At 41.0% G+C, this 22201-nt stretch overlaps 2 protein-coding genes across 2 annotated transcripts in view; one reads left to right on the top strand and one right to left on the bottom strand.

Moving 5' to 3' along the window:
• Nucleotides 1–3855, bottom strand: part of snx19b (sorting nexin 19b) — a 55107-nt gene extending 51252 nt beyond the window's left edge. Inside the window, exons 1-2 of the mRNA XM_083984995.1 lie at nt 3795–3855; nt 1036–1335 (exon numbers count right to left, since the gene is read on the bottom strand). Of these exons, the coding sequence (XP_083841121.1) occupies nt 1036–1239 (204 nt within the window). The 5' untranslated portion in view covers nt 1240–1335; nt 3795–3855. The remainder of the gene's footprint in view (nt 1–1035; nt 1336–3794) is intronic.
• A 2841-nt stretch (nt 3856–6696) lies between these two features.
• il4i1 (interleukin 4 induced 1) lies at nt 6697–20652 on the top strand (the record flags this gene model as incomplete). Its single annotated transcript, XM_083984654.1, has 8 exons — nt 6697–6701; nt 7373–7478; nt 10022–10236; nt 11499–11611; nt 15579–15780; nt 15873–15941; nt 16715–16851; nt 19887–20652. The coding sequence occupies exons 2-8, from the start codon at nt 7448–7450 to the stop codon at nt 20650–20652; spliced, it is 1533 nt and encodes a 510-aa protein (XP_083840780.1). The 5' UTR covers nt 6697–6701; nt 7373–7447.
• Between the last annotated feature and the right edge of the window lie 1549 nt (nt 20653–22201).

A 22201-nucleotide genomic window follows, 5' to 3' on the forward strand; every position in this document is an offset into this window, starting at 1 on the left:
TAGATAGATAGATAGATAGATAGATAGATGAAGAAAATACCAATTAATTAAATAGCAATTAATTAAATAGCAATTAATTGCGTCGAAATAGCCGAGAAATAACGGTCAATTTCATAGTAATGTCAAGGACTTGGTGAAGAAAAACTCTGGACTTTCTCAAAAAATTAAAGCATGTGTAATCTTTAGTCTTTATGAAAAACATGACAAACTGACTGTTATTTCTAGGCTATTTCTAGAAATTGCTATGCAATTAATTGCACTTTCTGACAACAACAACAGAAGCCTGTTGGATCCTTTAAGGATTGATTGTAAAATTATTTTACTCATTTATAAAGTCTTAAATAACCTAGCACCATCTTATATTGCCGATTTCCTTTCTTTTTATACCCCAACAAGAACGCTCAGGTCCTCCACTGCCTGTCTTGTAGTTGTCCCACAAGAAAACTGGTGAAGCTGCTTTTTGTTTTTATGTCACTAAACACTGTAACACTCTCCCTTTAGACCTAAGAATAGGCTAGCGTACTCGTTTGCCATTTTTTAAAAGAAATTGAAAACATATCTTTTTAATTTGGCTTTTAATAGGGGTTGATTTTATCTTTTATCACTGTTATTGCTGTGCTTTGTTTTGTTGATGATGTGTTGTGTTTTCAACTGTTGTTGTTTTTATTGTTTCTGTAATAATAATAATCTTTATTTATAAAGCAACTTTCATGCACAAATTGAGCCCAAAGTGCTTGAACAAAGCAACTATTATTATTATTAAAAAAGGCGCTTAGATTTTGCATTTGGTTTGGAAAAGGTTTCCATTCACACCACAAACGAATGGTACTAGGGTTCATTTGGGACTCTGGTTTGGACCAAACAAGTGAACAGAGTCTCGGTTCACCTGTGTGGTCCGAACCAGAGTCCGGTGGTTTGTATTCACATCGGCACCGAGGGAAAAGTCAGTTTGAAGTGAAACCAAACAGCTGTGGTGTGAACAACTCGCCCTCAGAGTGACATGTGATTCCTAAAAGCATCACGGTGCTACAGTACCTGCTCCAGCGTGACGAAGCGCTCCAGGTGCAGCACGTTGTTGGACTCGAGCACGGCCTGCGAGCCGAGCCAGCCGCCCAGCACCACCAGCAGGCTGGTGAAGACGCACAGCAGCCAGATGTTGACCAGCAGGTGGAACAGCAGCAGCCAGGCCAGCAGCACGCCCGCGCCCAGCAGGCTCCGCTGCCCCAGCACCTCCGCCATGGCGCTGAAGGGGTTAACCGCGTTGTCTGTACCGACCGACACCAGCGGAGATCAGACGTGGAGACGGACGACGCACACGTCACAGCAGCATCTCACCTTCAGGAAACAAAACAGATAGAAAAACACTGACGTTGTATTGTTTTATTATGAGACTGAACGCGACGCTGCACACTGTTTCCTGTTTGTTTTTATTCTGTTTGAACTGTTTCACTGCCTCATGTGTATTTTATTGTTTTGTGACTGTTTATTTTAATTTTATTATTATCGTCAATGCAACAGTTCCCGGCTGCATTCAAATCAAATTTCTCCGAAAGGAAACAAATAAAGAATATTGACTTGACCTGAATATAAAAACCTGCAAACAGCAGCAGAGTCTTTTCATAAAACTCATGTGTTTTCTTAACCTGTGCAATGTTTAACCTCACTATAGCCAAATATTACTCATGCTTTATACTGTATCTAATAATAATAATTAGGGCTGGGACGATATAATTTTCTCCCGATTCGATTCTTCTACGATTTATGGATGGCGATTCGATTTAAATTGTGATTCTACGATATTGCAGATTCGATTTTTAGTCTGCATTTTTAACATTTATCTGCACACAAATACTGTAGGAGGCTATAAATTAACATACTCAATTATAAAGTGAACTTTTCAAAACCTGTACTCTCTGTATGTAAAAAAGGCTAACAAATGCACATTGCACAATATTTTTAAAAAATCAAAAAAAAAATCGATTTAAAAATCGTCAAAAAAGATATCGCGATATATGTGAATCGATTTTTTTCTCCCACCCCTAATAATAATTATGATTCATAAGATATATACAAAGTTTTCTCAGGCACTCAAAGACAAGTACAGTTTGAGACACAGGTTGAGATGAAGAAGGAGTCGGGACATGTTGGATTTCTTGAAGAGTTGAGTTTTGAGCTGATTTTTAAAAGAGTGCAGTGAGTTTGAGTTGTAGATATTTAGAGGGAGGGAGGGTGCTGCTTTGTCCAGGAACTTTCAAAGTTGGAAAGCTTCCATGGGAATAAACAGGAATAAATCCAAATTTTACAAAATTGAAGGTTGGCCCTTAACAGGGAACTTAAATATAGTTGGGGAAAATATATCTATAATCTTGGCTAAAACAACCAGATTTAATGCAAGTACACTACACTCAACCACATGCACACAGCACACTGCTTACTGCAGGGCCACCCCAATTTCGGGGTGGCGTTTAGCTCACTTGGTAGAGCGGCCGCCCCCTATCTGACTTCCCCTTTCCTGTCTATCTCTCCACTATAAAAAGCCCCAAAATATAGTATATAGGCTATATATATATATATATATATTTTTTTTTTTTTACGTTTCCAATTTGGAATATTTCCAAAATTCTCCAGCTTCACTTCCCATAGAAAGTTTCTGGAAATTTACAGGAAATTTTCCACCCCTTTGCAACCCTATCTGCAACACATATCCAGTCGGGCTTTTAAATGTTAAAATGGCTTGTCATAGGCCTAGACGTGTGACTTGAAGTTGGATCCATGACAGGTTGATGACCAGAGGGGGAGGGGGGACTGTATGTGCCAGTATATTTAAATTTCAATTAAAGCCACTAATAATAGATTTTTTTTTTTAAATCTGGTTTAAACACAAGAGACATGGACACAGAATCAATATTAAAGGCCAATCAACAGATAGCAGCCTCCTGCACAGCTGTATGAACATGGCTGGTGAAATGCAGTAGGAAGAGGAGGAGGAGGGTTACTATACACAGGGATTCATTCAGTAAAATATCCAGCAAGGCTGTAAGGATGTTTGGATCATTTTCATTGAATAAGGCTTGTGCATGATCCACATATGAATATATATGATTTATTATAACCCTGCTAACAGTTAGCCAGTGTTTACTCATTCCCTGTGTATGTAGTCAGTGTTTAGTCACACTGTTACTTGTTTTTTATAGTTTAAAATGAACTACTTTTCGTGTTTGATTAATATTACAACAGATAAAAACGTATCTTCTGGGCTGAGAAAACGCGAAACCAAACTCTGTTTAGAAAATGTGCTAATTCAGTGCTTGGTTGTTTTCCTACGATGAGCATGCATTCATAGTTTATTGGTTACGTTACACACAACAGCTGAGCTTTAGTCAATGTAATGTCTATATTATGATCATGTTAGATATATATACAGTATATCAGTCTTTTTGTCTCCATTATCCACGGTTTATTTGCAGTGGAAGGAAACAACAAGTAAAAGGCGGAGAGAGAAAAACAAGACGACTAGTTCTCGGTTTTAAAACATAAAATCCGATTTAAAGATAAGATGATATAGATTCCTATGAGCTTAGTCAAACATATCCTGCGTGTTTAAATCATTGTTCACAACAGGAATCAACATTAAACTGTGATGTTTGTGGCTGGAGACTCGTAGCACCCAAAGCTACATGTAGCACTGAGCTAACTAACGCGTAAATGGCCGCGTTAATTAAACTCATAAATGTCACCAGAGCTGTTAAATAACAAAACGGGACTGAATAATTACTAATAGTGTTAGTAATTACCCTGCTCGAGCTGCCATGGCCCTGTATGGGAGGTCTAGTCAGCGTCCTGATGATGATGAGCACCGTCGCTGCTTTGTTTACTTTTACTTCCTGTATCGTGACGTCAGCGTCAAACAAGAAAACCCCTCCGCGTGCCTCCGACGCGCTGTAAATTAACGCAGGAGGAAGAAGGAGAAGAAAAGAAAGAAAAATAGTCCCTGAAATTACGACCTGACCCAGTATGACTTCAGAAAATAGTTTTAGAGAATTGTTCGGTTGGAGTCGAACAACTACAGCTCCCATGAGGCTTTGCGAGCGGCTAAGACTTTCGCCATAAAATGTTTCATCATGGCTTGTGCTGACAGTCAGCTGATGCAGACGTGTTGCTTCGTTTAATAGTTACAATATGATAGATAGTTTATCATTTATAAAGTGAGAGTGTGGTTATATATTATGTGGAAATTCCCTTGCAAAGAGTACAGGATGCGTAAAGAAATAAGGAATAAAAATATAAAGGATTTAGGCTACTATGTACAAGAATATAAATATAGATTTAAATATATTTAAGTAGACAATATATGTGTAGTCTGGTCAAAGATATTGTACAGTGTGGGTGGTCATGAAGAACAAGTAAAAGTATGTATGACTATTGTATGAGTGAACAAGGCAAAAATACACAAGAATAAATTATACAGAAATAAAAAAAAAAATACTTAATAAGTACAACTGGGTGAGGGAAAGGAGTGTGAACAAAGAAAAGACACCTTATTAGGGAAGCTAAAGGGAAATTTACACAATACAAAATAACACACATGTATTACTGGACTCCACACAACAATAACTTATGTTGGAAATGTCAGAAAGACATTTTCTGTAACCGTGGTAGAGACTACAACGGCTGCCAGGACAACCTACTTAAACTTTGGAAAACACCCAAAAACCCAAAGAGTGCATAAACATTATAATAAAAACAGCTTAATACAAACTTATGTTCAATATTTCTAAAATTAAAGAGGAACTATGATACATTTTCACCTTAATTAAACACCTTCAGAGTAGTGCTGGTTAAATAAATGGCTTGTAACTTGTTACAGGGAGAATGGAGGCAGATAAGACTACACAAATGCACACATGGTAACATGGTAGATGATAAATAACGTTATCCACCGCTCCACCAATTGATTTCTCACCGGCTTGGAAAGTAAATGGATACATGCATAGTTCCCCTTTAAAAAATAAATACATTTTAAGCAAACATTTCTAACAATTGTTATTTTTCCCAACATGAACACTAGGTCAAATTTCCACGTTTTGCCGGTGCCACACTTAGGGGAAATGCTTAAGTTTTTTCACACTTTCCCATACAAATCTCAGAAAAATTTCAAAAAAATTTTTTTACAGGTCAAATCAACTCCAAATGGTCTGAAACGTGCTCCTAAATAGGTCCTAGAGAGTGAATTTTCACATAAACACTTGGTCAAATTTTCACATTTTACCAGTGCCACACTGGGGGAAAAAAATAAAAAATGATGAGATAAATGTTTAATTTTTGACAAAATGGGCTAAACACACTCACATTAAGGATGAGATTCCACTGTCTCATGTGTATTTTATTGTTTTGTGACTGTGTTTTTTTATTATTATTATTATTGTCTATGCAACAGTTCCCGGCTGCATTCAAATCAAATTTCTCCGAAAGGAAATGAATAAAGAATATTGACTTGACCTGATTATAAAATCCTGCAAACAGCAGCAGAGCCACAGTGAACGTCTTTTCATAAAACTCATGTGTTTTCATACCTGTGCAATGTTTAACCTCACTATAGCCAAATATTACTCATGCTTCATACTATATTGTCTGTCTTTTATGTATTTTTAGTCCCTATGGACCTCTGATTGTGTCCTTAATAAAGTCTTATTATTATTATTATTATTATTATTATTATTATTATTATTATTATTATTATTATTATTATTATTATTATTATTATTATTATATGTCATAATAATAATTATCATTCATGAGATTTATACAACGCTTTCTCAGGCACTCAAAGACAAGTACAGTTTGAGTCACAGGTTGATACAAAATTAGGAAAAATTTCAACTTTTTTTTTTTTTTGCAGGTACCTAATCGACTCCAAATGGTCTGAAACGTGCTCCTAAATAGGTCCTGGAGAGTGAATTTTCACATAAACACACAAAATTGATGAGATAAATGTTTAATTTTTGACAAAATGAGCTGAACACACTCTGAATACACTCACATTAAGGATTATATAATTGTGCACAGCATCTTTTTCTCTCTCTTCTTTCCCACCTCCCCCTCCTCTACACATTATACATTAACATGGCTGATTTAACTCCCAAAGCCTCATTAGTTCACTGACCCCTGTGTTTTCTCATACTATGACAAAAAAAAACCTTAAATAAAACCTGCACCTTGACCTCCAGCGACGCCATCCTCGCTCATAAACCAGTTTTTATGTCGCTGGACGTGTCAGCTGTCATGCAGCGTCTCACCTGAGCTGCTGATATGAAGTCTCGTCAGGTAAAAAGCTGCAGCTGAACCACAGACAGAGCAGACAGACAGATGAAGGCAGCAGAGCAGAAGCAGCAGACACTTGATGCTCCTTCAGGGAGGTTTTAACAGGTTTGTTTCTTTTTCTTTTCCTATTATTCACTCTTTTTTTCATCAGTTTCTATTTCCTTTCTTTGCTTTGTTGACTTCCAGTTTCGTCCATTCAGCTTGGTTACAGACACAAACAACCACAATGCAGCTACTGATGTTGTCGGGAAACTGAAACTGAAGTTTCCTTTTCTGTTTTTTCCCTTTTTTGTACTGTAATCCCCCTTTACTTTTGGTTCCTATTACTTCCTATAAAATCTGCCTGTGTGTCATTAAGTTTTGAACACAGAAGGACATGGGTGAGTAGGACTGCTGTGTCTCAAATCTTTACACTAAGACTTTAAAACACAAAGATGCTTAATAGAAAAGGGTATTTATTGTGTTTGAGCTGTGTTTTTGTGTGGTGCCGATGCAGATTTAAGTCTTTTTTATTATTTGATGGCAGCGAATGAGCGCTTTCAGGTCAAATATTGAAATGAATGAATGAAGATGGAGGAAATGAGGTATGCATGCAGATGACTAGTATAACCTCACTAATCTGATTTGTTCAGTGTGGTTGACTCTCGAGCCGGTGTGGGAAAATATTTCTAGCCGACGTGAGGAGCCACTCAGTCCCTCATTAAAATGACGTTGTGTGCAAATTCACACATACCACGCTTCCAGGTTTTCCAGGTTGCTTTGGGAGTGTGTGTGTGTATGTGTGTGAGAGTGTGTGTGTGTGTGTGTGAGTGTGTGAGAGTGTTAAAAAGTTTAGCTTTATTAAGGAGCTCGGTCAGTTGTCCTCAGTCATGACTTGTGAGACATTACCTCTGTTACAGGTGAGTGGAAGCAGCCAGAGAGACGTCCATTCACTTTTTTCTTGCCTCTGTTTGCTCATGTGCAGTTTTCACCAAATGTTACGTATTTATTCTTTTTTTAAATGTGAAAATTAAACTCTTCCACTAAACTCATATCAACCTCTGTCTGGCAGGTTTCCTCTTCCTCTCATAGAGCCGGTATCAGCAGCAGAAGGAAGAAGTCCAGACCGTGGAGCTGCATCCTCAAGATGATCCCTCACATGGCGCTCTGCAAATTCTGTGAGTAACAATTTGACTCATTTAAAGCGTTTACATGTATATGAGACAGATTTTTATATAACTGAATGGATCATTTTGCTTGTGATGCTCAAATGATGAAAGAAAGTGTATAAGCAGTTTTAGGTAGGCGTTGAATAGTGTTTTTTTTTTAATCAATGAGACGTTGACCGAGTGGTTTTTGTGCAGATTTGTAGAGAATTGTTCTTTACAGTTTTGCACACGTGTCTCAAAACAACTATCTGTTGTTAAGAGTGTTTCCTGTTTTGTAAAATGACATCATTTGACATTTGACAACTTAGTTCAGTTTCAGTTTCAAAACATTTAAAACATGATTCATTTTTGTAAAATGGGACCACCCCGAAACTATGAAGCTATATATACCTTGCAGGGGCCCAAACATCAAATGAAGACTACTATTATAATTAGTTGTAATTGTTAAAACTCCAATGCAGCTGTTGTGATTTAATTACAAAATGTATCTTTCAAGTTTAAGGTCAGTAGGTAGGTAGGTAGGTAGGTAGGTAGGTAGGTAGGCATTTGAGGAGGTAAGTAGGTAGGTATGTTTGTAAGTAGGTAAATATAAGTCAGGTAGGTAGGTAGGTAGGTAGATATTTTTTATAAGTAGGTAAGTATGTATATAAGTAGGTAGGTAGGTAGGTAGGTAGGTAGGTAGGTAGGTAGGTAGGTAGGTAGGCATTTGAGTAGATACGTAGGTATTGAAGTAGGTGGGTATGTCTAAGTCAGGCATAACAAGGAGGTATAAAAGTCAGTAGGTAAGAAGGTAGTTAGGTATATAAGTAGGTAGGAAGGTATAAAAGTCAGTAGGTACATATATAAGTAGATACTATATAGGTTTGTAGGTGGTTGTTGAGGTAGATAATCATATAGGTAGGTCTGTAGGTATGTTTGTAAGTAGGTATATAAGTAGGTATAAACGTCAGTAGGTAGGTTTGTAGGTAGGTCGTTAGGTAGGAAGGCATATAAAAGTAGATAGGTAGGTGTTAAATTAGATTAGGTACACTCACTGCCCGTTCCAAAAAAAAATCTTCACTTGGATTTACCTAAGCTAATAGGTCAGAGCCTCTCGTTGGATAATTACTGCATGGATGATTATGTTTCAGCTGGCAACAACTTATTTAACCCTAACTGATGCAGTCTCGTTTCTTAAACAACCATGTCAGAAGACACATCCTGTGGTCATGGAGAAGATGTTAATCTGTTTCTGAAGGGTCAAATTATTGGCATCAACCAAATAAAACATCTAAAGGAGATTGTTGAGACTAAAACTGGGTTAAGAACTGTCCAACGCATTATTCAAAACTAGAAGGATATGGGGGCACCAGCATCTTCAAGGAAGAAACATGGTCCAATGTGACCACAGAGTCCAGACCTGAACCCCATTGAGAATCTCTGAAAAATGAATTCAACTCTGGACGGAAATAAATGTTGTGACATTGCAGAAACTTATTGAAAAGATGCCACAGTGAATGCATGCTGTAATAAAAGCTAAAGGCAGACTTTTTTTTTTGATGGGCAGTGTATATAAGTAGGTATAAAGGTCAGTAGGTAGTTATGTTTATAAGTACAGTATATAAGTTTGTAGGTAAGTGTTGAAGTAGATTGGCATGGCTGGGGACGCATGAAGCAGAACAATCATCTCCACAGAACTCGATGAGAACTGAACTGGGAAATCTCATAAAAAACCCAAGAGAACTGTCTGGTTTTTTGGTCATGAGCTGTAACCTTTGAAGAGTTAATGTCAGTCAGTCTGTGATTCATCCATGTTTTCAAGCTCAGCCGCAAAAAGGAATAAAAAAAAAAAAAAAAGGGAACTGGACGTTTGTGATTTTCGCAGCGTTCATTTCGGGAGTTTCAGCCGTTAAAATTAGAAAGTGTCTGTTTCATGACTCATACACGGCAAAAACTCAAAATCATACCAAGAATATTTGTCTTATTTCTAGTCAAAATGTCTCATTTCTAGTCAAAACTAATCTCATCATACTTAAAATAAGACTCATGACATTTAAAAAGTAGCTTGTTTTTAGACACTTTTAACTTCTTTCAAGTCTATTTTCACTTGAAATAAGTAGAAGAATCTGATAGTGGAGCAAGTTTTTCTTTCTTATTACAAGCACAAACAACTTGCTGAGGGACAACAGATGGAAATTAACCTTTGGGCTACAATCTGTCATATTTACATTCAAATGTCCATAAATAAACTAGATTGTCCTTTCTTTCTTCCCTAAATAAACAAATAGATTGAAATTGAATTAGTACACTGCAAAAACTCAAAATCTAACCAAGAATATTTGTCTTATTTCTAGTCAAAGTTGTTTGAAACAAGTGAAAATTATCTAAGAACAAGTACATTTTTAATGTGATGAGTCTTATTTTAAGTGGAAAGATATTAGTTTTGACTAGAAATGAGACATTTTGACAAGAAATAAGACAAATGTTCTTGGAAAGATTGTTTTTTTTTGTTTTGTTTTTTGAGTTTTTGCAGTGTGTTGACTTCATCCCTTCTCTGTGCTGCCTCTGCTCAGTTCCCCTGGTGGTGGTGGGGGTGGTGGTGGTCGCTGTGAGCGGGATCATCGGAGACCCCCTGTACGATTGTCTCCAGGACACCGACTACAACGAGCTCCTCAACATCGTGGATAAAGGCCTCCCCGCCACCAAGACGCCTCGTCACGTGGCGATCGTCGGCGGAGGCATGGCTGGACTGACCGCCGCCAAGTTTCTGGAAGATGCAGGTCACAAGGTAAAGTCGCCTACAGAGAGGAAATAAACACCTGTTCTGTTAGAGACAGGTGATAAAGATGCACGTTAAAGGTCCCATTTAGTTGCATTTAAATGTTTGTATTAAAGCTCCATACAGTATAAAGGTAGATGTTTGTGTTAAAGCTCCATACAGTATAAAGGTAGATGTTTGTATTAAAGCTCCATACAGTATAAAGGTAGATGTTTGTGTTAAAGCTCCATACAGTATAAAGGTAGATGTTTGTGTTAAAGCTCCATACAGTATAAAGGTAGATGTTTGTATTAAAGCTCCATACAGTATAAAGGTAGATGTCCATGTGTAGTGTGATTATAAAGCAGCTCTAGGTTCTATATTAATACTGTGAAAGTATCAAAGCCTCAGTCCACAGAGAAATGCACACAGCCTGTATTCAGAAACTGAGCCTTAAAACCAGCCGTCAGGACTTCCTGTCACTTTGTGATGTCACAACAAAGCCCCGCCCCCTCAACACCTGGTCCCACCATCCATCCAACCAACAATTTAGCAGGATTTGGTTTCTCTGAGTGTTTTATTCTGAAATCTGCTCTATTTTTTATTGAATCACTCAGAAAACAGTCAGCCAATCAGAAGAGAGGCTCAGAGCCTCCTCCTCCTCTCTTCTGATTGGCTGATACCGACCTGTTGTTAACTAGAGCTCCAGAGAGAAGCTAAAAGAGAGAGGAGATGGAAAACTACACTGAGATGGTTTCTAACATATCTTCTTTTCATCAACACTTCAAAATAAAAGACAAGAGAGAAAGAACTGATACTTTTAATTGTGCAGATTATTGAATAACTGAATTACAGATGTGTGTTTTCTTTTGTCTCATGCTGTCCTCAGACATCTTGAAGGTAAACACACCCTGTTCACAGACTTCTATCTAAGCATTTATCACCACTGTGCCCGTTAAAACGGTTGGCTATCTGTAAAAACAGCAAATGCAAATGAACTTACTGTAGAAACAAACTGTGGGAAACAAGTATATTTTCGATCGGTCCACTGACTTACTGCTTGATATCAGAACAACTGAACCAAAACGTTGGGGTCGGTTACTCAAAGTTCAGGTGTGGTTTAATAACAACACAATATCTGATGTCAGGTTCAGGGACAGAGCAGAGAGCCTGTGTTTTACACTTGTTGACACTTAATCCATGTTAAAGTGCAGTAAAACTCACTCTGTAGGCTGACGTACTGTGTATAGACGTGTGTTTAACATGATGTTTGTGTCTCCGTGGGCAACAAGGTGACCATAATCGAGGCAAGCAACCGTATCGGAGGACGAGTGGAGACCTTCAGGAACAAAAGAGAGGGCTGGTACGCAGAGATGGGCGCCATGAGGATCCCCAACTTCCATAAGTGAGTCCCATCATGTGTAGTGTGATTATTATTGATCAGCTCTAGGTTCTATATTAATACTGTGAAAGTATCAAAGCATCAGTCCAGAGAAATGCACACAGCCTGTATTCAGAAACGGAGCCTTAAAGGGATAGTTCAACATTTTTGGAAAATTGACCCATTGCCATAATCCCTATAGTCATAGCAGTAGGTTCGTCACAGTACCTTTAATTGTCGGTGCAAGCTGTTTTTAGAACGGCGGAGCAGAGCCGCGAGCTGCTCAGAGCTACGCTATGGAGGCTAATGGGATTTCTTGGTTTCCCTCATCAAACTCATCAAATACACAATCCAACAACTCCAAAACGCTCTGGTGGACAAGTTGTGACCTGCACATTCACCATGCTATGAGATAATAACAGAACGTTACCAGACAGAGTTGTTTTAGAGGGAAATTCATACAAAACCGCTGATGCACGTTGCCTTCAGGGACAGTTTTTCATCAAGCAGTCTCTGTATTTACCTCTACAACAACTCTGTCTGGTAACGTTCTGTTATTATCTCATAGCGTGGTGAATGTGCAGGTTACATCTTGTCCACCAGAGCGTTGTGGAGTTGTTGGATTGTGTATTTGATGAGTTTGATGAGGGAAACCAAGAAATCCCATGAGCCTCCGTAGCGTAGCTCTGAGCAGCTCACGGCTCTGCTCCGCCGTTCTAAAAACATCTTGCACCGACCAATAAAGGTAACGAACCTACTGCTAAGACTATAGGGATTATGGCAATGGGCCAATTTGCCAAAATGTTGAACTATCCCTTTAAAACCAGCCGTCAGGACTTCCTGTCACTTTGTAAACACAGAAAACACAAGTGTATGATGTCAAACTGCACTTTTTAGCGTAGAATGGGCTTTATGCACAGCTCCACTACTTCCTGAAATAAGGCAGCTCCTTTATTTCCTGTCTTACATTATTGGACAAACTGATTAGTCCAGGTGTGTCTGACCTCACAACAATGGTCAGGCACACCTGGATTAATCAGTTGGTCCAATTACCCGACAGCTACTTCTAATTAATAAGTCAGTGTTTCTGCATTGTGGGACATCACTACTTTACAGTTACTATATCATTGTTGTAATTAGATGTGTGACATAAAGACACAAACCCAAAGACAACCATGCAGCTCGTCAACTCTCCTGGCTCCTGCTATACTTCCAGTTTATTGTTTAAGGCTTATTATTTTCTGTTTTGCCTTTCATCAGCATTATTTTCAGGTAGATAAACCCAAAGGTTAGCATGTGAACTGGTGAACACAACAAATCATTTAGCAGCTGGATAGCCAGATAATGGGTAGAGACCAGAACTGAGCTAACAGAGAATGAACACAGGATTTATAATTGTTGTAGAAGCAGCAGGACTTTACATGCAACGAGGCAGCTGTTGCCAACACAGATGCGTCATATCAGCTTTGATGATCTGATAATATTGTGTTATGTCGTTTACACTTTACAGTTCGTTGCACTGCCCTCACGGTGATTAAAATGTCATCTTCTGTGGCTTAAACTAAACAATCTGTCAGGTTGGGGGGGCGGATTCTCAAAAGAACAGATGCCGTGGAACAAAAAGGCCCTTTTCCGTGCATGGTTGAAGGAGATTTGCTCTTTTTTTTTTTTTTATGAACAACTGTTTTTATTGGCATCATTTTCATATATCAAGGTCAAATATTATCAACAGTACAAACATTTTAACAAAACCCTCCCTACCCCCGGCGGCCAACCCTTCCCTCCCCCCTCCCCTCTCGGTCTGGTGTCTTACTGGTACTGGGTACTTTAATCAGACCTGAGCAGGTCCGTTACAGCCGAAGCAGCTCTCTTCCATGAGTCCAGTGTAGAGCTTTTAGCTTTGTTCACCCGTGCTGTAGAAAGTTCTAACATGACCACATCCTGAAAGTATTCCAGCCATTTCCTAGCATATAGGTTGTGAGGAGGTAGCCAACGTTGTACTATTAGCTTTTTGGCAGCCGTCAAACCAGCCAGCCAAATTTTGCGTTGTTTCTCATTCAGCCCCAACTGTGAGTCATCATTGAGCAAGAGGATAGTCGGCTCCAGAGGTACAGGTTTATCAATCATATTAGACAAAGTCACTGTTACCTTCCTCCAAAAGCCATAGACCTCTGGGCAGTCCCATACCATGTGTTTAAATGTTCCTGGTGTATTCAAGGAGCACAGGCCACAGTTTGGGCTGGTTGACAGCTTCATATGATATCTCACAAGTGGCGTCAGATAGGCTTTCTGACACAGCTTATAATGAATCAGCTGGTGATTAGGGTTCTTGGACGAGTGAAGTGTGTTCTTCCAGACACTTTCCCAGTTTATGTCCTCTTCCACAACAGCCAAGTCTCTGGACCATGCCTTGGCCAAGGGTAGCTCTTTCTGTGTATGTGTTTGAAGTCGTGAGTACACAACTGATACGAGTCCTCTGGTGTTCGTTGTGGATAGCCAGCCTACAACAGGATGTGTCTGTAGCTTAGAGTTCGTCTGCACACCATAGGCACGGAGAGCTGACCGTAGTCGGAGGTACAAAAAATAGGATGATGTTGGCAGATTAAAAAGAGAACACAAAGTCTGGAAGCTGCACATACCCCCTGGATCAAATACATCTCCAAGATTGTACACTCCCTTTGAGGACCATGCAGCTGACTCAAACGGCTTATTCCCTGAGATAATATTCTTATTCCCCCACAGTGGAGTATTCACATGCCATTTCCAATTCCCCCCCAGACTCTTCTCAACCGCCTTGAAATTTCTTATTGAGTTTGTAATAACAGGCCCGAAGTGTAGCATGCATTGGTTGATAGTTAGTCCGGAAAATAAGATCCCTTCAAGTTTGTATGGAGGAGATTTGCTCTTTTATTAAGGTGCACCTTAATAAATGTGTATAAATCAACCGTGTCCTCCAGCATCCTTATCTGTCTCCAGCCCTGAGACGCACCGGTCCACGGTTCGTTCGCTGAAGCGCGAAGGTTCTCCCTGTTTGTTCACCGTCTATTGTTGTCAGCACCTCATCAACGCTGGGGTCCCCTTTCAATGGAAAAACATGCAAATAGCAATTGTACTTTTTCGAAGTTTCAGAAATATCGCTTTTTTTTTTTTTGTGGCGAAAATCTGTCATGGAAACGCACCTAGTGAATGAGCCCTTTCTGCCCCCTTACCGTAAGTCAGCATCCATGCTGCATCCATGCTGACTTACCCACAGTTCATAGCGTTGTGAAGTCAATTTCATGGGATGCCGTCGGAATGCGAGTGTTAAAGGGATAGTTCCACATTTTGGCAAATTGGCCCATTGCCATAATCCCTATAGTGTTAGGAGTAGGTTCGTTACCTTCATTTGTTGTTGCAAGCTATTTTTAGAACGGTGGAGCAGAGCCGCGAGCCGCTCAGAGCTACGCTACGGAGGCTCATGGGATTTCTTGGTTTCCCTCATCAAACTCATCAAATACACAATCCAACAACTCCACAACGGTCTGGTGGACAAGTTGTGACCTGCACATTCACCACGCTATGAGATAATAACACAACGATACCAGACAGAGTTGTTTTAGAGGGAAATTCATGCAAAATCACTGATGCTCATTTCCATCGGGGACGGTTTTTGATCAAGCAGTCTCTGAATTTCCCTCTAAAACAACTCTGTCTGGTAACGTTGTTAAATTTGCCAAAATGTTGAACTTTCCCTTTAAAAAAAAGAAGAAGTAAATAAACAAATGTAGTCAGAGAGAGCAAAAATAAAAAGAGAAGTTTACTGTGTTTAATGGGTGTAGAGTTTATGTGTGCTGATTATTGATAATGGAGTAACTCAAGGTGCTCTTCAAGGAGAAATGGTAAAATGAACTGAAAAAGATTGGCTTCACCCAAGAGTAAAAAAGAAGAAAGAAATATCCCATTTCCCCTGTGAGATATTTGACGTACTGTACCTGTTGAATATATTCCCCAGGATCCTTCTGTCCTTCATCTCCAAAATCAAAATCCCCCTGAACTACTTCATCCAAGACGACATCAACACCTTCTACCTGGTCAACGGCGCGCTGCAGAAAACCTACGCCGTGGAAAACGACCCCACGGTGCTCAACTACACGCTGACGGACAGAGAGAGGGGGAAGTCGGCCGCTCAGCTCTTCAGCCAGGCTCTGTGGAAGGTTTGTATTCATTATCATTATTACACATATTATCATTTATTGGTTTATTATCTTGTTCATCTTTCTGTAAGCGCTGTGGTGTGTGTGTGTAGGTGAGGGACGACCTGAAGGCGATGGGCTGCAGCGCCATGCTCAACAAATACGACTCCTACACAGTGAAGGTTAGACATTTACTTTGAATTGAATCGACTTGAATTAAAGGGATAGTTCACCCAAAATAGAAATTTCACTCATTATCTACTCACCCTCATGTCGACTAAGGGCTGGGAGAAGTTTCAGAGTCCTCCGTGGCTTCTCTGAGTTCCAGCGGGTCTCAGCGTAGCAGTATTTGTTCATATAACGGTTGTGAATGGATACCAACTGTCTTCGTAACAAAAAGACACACCAAAAAACATCCAAATACCTCCATGCTGCCCGTATGTAATGTCTGTCTTGTATTGAAGCCCCGAAATGCGAAATTGTCCCGAAAAAAATTAAATAAGTCTATATTTGAAGCTTGTTTTGTAGCGGAAGCTTCTCAAAGCTCCTCTTCCCGGCTCGTCAAATTTGACCAACCAGGAAGAGGAGCTTCCGCTACAAACAAGCTTGAAATATAGACTTATTTAATTTTTTTCGGGACATTTTCGCATTTCGGGGTTTCAATACAAGACGGACATTACATACGAGCAGCATGGAGGTATTTGGATGTTTTTTGGTGTGTCTTTTTGTTACGAAGACAGTTGGTATCCATTTGCAACCGTTATATGGACATGCAGTGCTGCACGGAGCCCCGCTGGAACTCAGAGAAGCCACGGAGGACTCTGAAACTTCTCCCAGCCCTTAGTCCACATGAGGGGGAGTAGATAATGAGTGATATTTCAATTTTGGGTGAACTATCCCTTTAAAGGTTTTCACCGTTTGGATTTTTATTTGATATTGTTTTGGTGTCTGACAGGAATATTTGGTGAAGGAGGGGAACCTGAGCCGCGGAGCCCTGAGGATGATCGGGGACATCCTGAATGAAAACAGCCTCTTCTACACGTCACTGATCGAGATGCTCTACATACAGTCAGACATCAACGACAACACCCAGTAAGAAACATCCTGTCTGTGCAGACTCTCATTTGTCCAGATCAAAGGCATCAAATCAAGTCAACTGGACTTAGTTTTTGTCTTGAAGACGTTTCGCCCCTTTATCCAAGTGGCTTCATCAGTTGGTTTGATGTTTGATGTACGTTTGACTGACCACTCTCGTCCAAGTTGTAATAGTTGTAATAGACAATAGTCATTGAAACTTGTGACTATGGGGTTGGTTGTGTCTGATATTGACACTTTCAGGATGTATTGTATTTAACCCTGTCAAAAATTATGGAATCACCGCTCTTGGAGGGTGCTCATTTAGTTAGTTAGTTAGGCCTAGTCCACACGAACACGGGTAAATAAAAATAAAAATATCTCCATCCACATGAAACCGCAAAATCCGCCTCAAACAATGTCATGCACATGCCAAAGCAGTAGGTGGCGATAGCACTCCTAACAGGAAGGCCATTTTAGCCAATCACAAGAGGCGCCTTTCCATTGCAGGAACTTCGGGGTAATTTTATGGGGCCAGCCCCGTAGGTGCGTGTTTCCACTGCAGGAACCTCCCCCACAGGGCCATTTACAGGAACTTTTACGGGGGCCAACGGAGTACCTACTCCAGGGTAGGTACTCCGTTCGGCCCTGAAAAGCTCCTGGGTGGGGCTCGAGGTTAAAGGGATAGTTCAACATTTTGGCAAATTGGCCCATTGCCATAATTGCTATAGTTGTGAGCTGCACAACCACCACGCTATGAGATAATGACGGAACGATACGAAACGGAGCCGTTTTTGAGGTAAATTCATACAAAACCGCTGATGCGCGTTGCGTTCAGGGACAGTTTTTCAGCAAGCAGTCTCCGTATTTACCCTGTATTTACCTCGTAAACGGCTCCGTTTCGTATCGTTCCGTCATTATCTCATAGCGTGGTGGTTGTGCAGGTCACAACTTGTCTACAAAAGCGCTGTGGAGTTTTGGGATGTTGAATTTGATGAGTTTAATGAGGGAAACCAAGAAATTCCATTAGCCTCCATAGCGTAGCTCTGAGCAGCCAGCTGCTGCGCTCCGCCGTACTGAAAATAGCTTACACCTACAATTAAAGGTAATGAACCTACTGCTATGACTATAGCAATTATGGCAATGGGCCAATTTGCCAAAATGTTGAACTATCCCTTTAACCCGGCACTGATTGGCTAAAGCTAGAGCAGGCTCTGACACTACCAGAAAGCACCAAAACAACCGGCATTTTTAAAAGGGGGAGCAGAAGGGGAGCATTAGCCTAGACACCGCTGTAAACAACAAGAAAACAGCAGGAAGATGTACACAGATGGACCGACGATGAGGACGATTGACGATTCAGAGGGGGTTTGAGTCATCGCGGCGAAATGAAAATATCAGCGCACCTCGACACACTGGGGATCCATCACGCCGCAAAACAATGCCGTGAAAAGTAAAAAAAAAAAAAAAACTCAAGCAGGATTACAATCAACCGCCATGTGCACAAACACACAAACCAGAAACGCGGCTACCGCCTCAGCTCCTTCCATCCTTCTTCGTTCTTCGCTGTTGTTATGATTTTTGTGCATGTGCTTGTGACCTCCCTGGGTGACGTCACGGTCGAAACTGTCGCACGGCGATTAAAGCGACGATCGAAACTCATGACGTCGCCGCGGGGTCCGACTCTGCAGTGGAAACACGGCCGCTGAGAGGGCCGAGTGAGAGGACGGTTCCTGTAGAAGTTCCTACCCCCTCCCTTTACCAGGAACTCCTGCAGTGGAAACACGGCTAAGGCTGGAAAAATTCATACCGGAAAACAACAATGGCTATGCTAAATGTTAAATAGCACCAGGTAACAGCAAACAGAGACTGGAGGCTCTGCAGCAACTCCGTCAGCTGGTCACGTCTCGAATGCTCCACAAGTCTCCATGGATACAACTTACTGTTTACCCTCGCACAGTGTGACGTCAAACAATGTTGACAAGAAATTGCGGTTTTCCTCGGTTTTCCTGTCCACACATGAAGCTGAAACCGGACTTTTAGAAAAAGTTCACCCTGGACTCCGGTTACAAAAAACTCCGGTTTCAGGAGCCCACAACTGCGGTTACTGTACGTGTGGATGAAAGGCCGAACCGTGCAGAGAAGCACACAGTTTCAAAAATACCCGCGTTTGTATGGACGGCCCCTTTATTTTGTAGGAGCCACAAAACTATTTTTATTCAAAATGCCAACCTTCTGGCTTTAAGAAACACAAAAAAAAAGCAAGAAAGAAAATTGTTGTAATCAGCCACAATTTTTTTTTTTAGATCAAGTAGAGGAAAAAAGTATGGAATTACACTGGTAGCGTCAAGATAGAAAACTTAAAGGGACAACAAGGAGTTTTGGAAAAGCGAAGCGTTTTCACACTACATTTATGAGCCTCCGCGCACCGTGAAATTCTTTGACTGGCGCAAGACGGACTCATGTTTTCATTAATCAAGAATTAAAGTCAGAGGTTCGAAGACGATCAGGTACCATCGTAGTTCCGACCATAAACGGCGATTCGGCGGCGTTATTCTCATGACTCGCCGGGCAGCGTCCGCAAAACCGAAAGTAAGGAAACGCTGGTCGGCGCGACCAGCATTTCCGCCACCACTAATAATAACAAAATAACGATAGAGACAAAATATATTTATCGAAAATGGAGCCATTAACAAGTGTGGGTAATGTAGATTCATCCACATTAACGTGAGACTTTTTTATAACCAAATAGAAACTCCTCGTTGTCCCTTTAAAGCAACATGTTTAGAGAACAGAACATTCACAAGAAAACAAATTGAGGAACAAATGGGTGAAACTGGAGTAAACCGCCTAAAGCACCTAATAAACCGCCTAAAGGAATTGGGATTTAGATACAGAAAAGTCAAACGAAGGCCATCATGAACACCTAAACGGACAAAAACAAGGTTACAGTGGGCGAATGAAAAGCAATCATGGACTGTGGACAACTGGATGAAAGGAATATTCACTGATGACGAGTTTTGACCTTTGTGTTTTGCCTGTTTGTTCTCCAGGTACTTTGAGGTGACGGACGGCTTCGACCACCTGCCCACGGCGTTCTACCAGCTGCTCAACGCCACCGTCCTCCTCAACTCCAAGGTGAAGGCCATCAACCAGACCAACGGCGGCGTCACCGTGGCCTACCAGGACTGGCGTAACTCGGGCTCGGTGAACACGCTGACGGCGGACTTCGCCCTGGTGACGGCCACCGCCAAGGCCACGGTCTTCATCGACTTCACGCCGCCGCTGTCCGGGGACAAGATGGAGGCGCTGCGCTCGGTGCACTACGCCAGCTCCACCAAGGTGGTGCTGAGCTTCAAGGAGCGCTTCTGGGAGACCGAGGGCATCCGGGGGGGCAAGAGCATCACCGACCGCCCCTCGCGCTTCATCTACTACCCCAGCCACAGCTTCCCTGGCACAGCGGCGGGGGCTCTGCTGGCGTCCTACACCTGCTCCGACGACTCCACGCTCTTCCAGGGAATGAGCGAGGAGGAGCTGAAGGCCGTGGTGCTGGAGGACTTGGTGCTGATCCACGGCGAGCGGATCAGGGGGCTGTGGACGGGGGGGCTGGTGAAGAAGTGGGGGCTGGACCCGTACAGCCTCGGCGCCTTCGCCCTGTTCACGCCGTACCAGCAGGGACACTACGCCAGCGAGCTGTTCCAGAGCGAGGGGCGCGTCCACTTCGCCGGGGAGCACACGGCCACGCCGCACGGCTGGATCGAGACCGCCATGAAGTCGGCGCTCAGGGCGGCCAGGAACATAAACAGCCTGACACTGTAGCTCAGACAAATATACAAATATATACAGGTGCAGCTCAATAAATTAGAATATAATGGAAAAGTCCATTTCCAGTAGCTCAACCAGGTATTGGGTGCATATCCACAAGTTTCTGAACGTCATCGGTGGAATTGTAAGTTTACGTTTCCATGGTTTTCACACTGCAAAAACTCAAAATCTTTCCAAGAATATTTGTCTTATTTCTTGTCAAAATGTCTCATTTCTAACTAATCTCTTTACACTTAAAATAAGACTCATCACCTAAAGATGAACTTGTTTTTAGATCATTTTCACTTGTTTCAAACTAATATTCATTTGAAATAAGTAGAAAAATCTGCCAGTGAAAGCAAGTTTTTTGTGCTTGTAATAAGGAAGAAAAACTTAGAGATTATTTCAAGTGAAAATTTGCTTGAAAGAAGGAAAAAGTGTCTAAAAACAAGCTGCTTTTTAAGGTGCAGCTCAATAAATTAGAATAGAGAGCCTAAGAGGAAGCAGGAAGTAGCTAACGGTCGCCATGGGACCTCAACTCGGAAAAAGTCTCCATGTAAGTGAACGGGAGCCAAGATTTTATTTCGTGATCTGATTGAATTGTGCCATGAGAAAAAAATATCTGTTTAAAATGTGGCAAGGTGAAGAGGGCCAAGTAGCCAGGGCACATGATCAACCGGAGGCATAGTGACAGGAACCTCAACTGTCACAAAAACATCACGTTTCATGCCGAGAAATCAGCAGTTTGTTGTGAAACTATTGTAAAATAAAATTCAGAAGAATCTGTAACCAGAAAGACTACAGGTCGCGTTGCGTAGGTGACGTCACCACATGGCGCCCTTCCTTTCCCGTGTCAGTTGGTGACGTATTTTTTGTGGGACATCTGTAGTCTGTAGGGCGTCGTCACACTAAATTTCATTTCATTTCATTTCTTTATTTATTGAATTGGGACAGTGCACATTCATCAACACTGACGCATTAAGTACCAGTGTAAATGTGCCGGACTTAGCACAACTGCTAAATTTCAGCCGCAGTCCCAACAAGGCAGGTTTCTAAAAAACATAACACAGAATTTTAAAACCTTGTGATGACAAGTCATACAGTGGACAATTACAAGACAGAGCACAGACAGACAATATCAAGGCAAAACAGACGCAGACAAACAAAATAAGAACAGACAAATTTGACCCACAGTTAAAGAACAATATACCATACATGCCCGGGAACAGACATCAGTTTTAAACAGTATTTAAACTATATGAGTGCATGTCTGATTTGTTTTTAACCAATGTTTGAGATGTTTTTTAAAGACTAAATAGTTGTCACAGTTTCTGATGTGTGGTGGTAACTTATTCCAAGACTGTGTACCTCTTACAGAACTGACCATTTGACAAAATTTTGTTCTGCGCCTTCCATTGCCGTTTTACAACAAACTGCTGATTTCTCGGCATGAAACGTGATGTTTTAAACAGGTAGAGGTCATTTTCTCATGACACATTTCAATCAGATCATGAAATAAAATTTTGACTCCCGTTCACTTACATGGAGACTTTTTCCAAATTGT

This window comes from Trachurus trachurus (assembly GCF_905171665.1).
Source record: "Trachurus trachurus genome assembly, chromosome: 13".
In the NCBI taxonomy this organism is placed as follows: domain Eukaryota; kingdom Metazoa; phylum Chordata; class Actinopteri; order Carangiformes; family Carangidae; genus Trachurus; species Trachurus trachurus.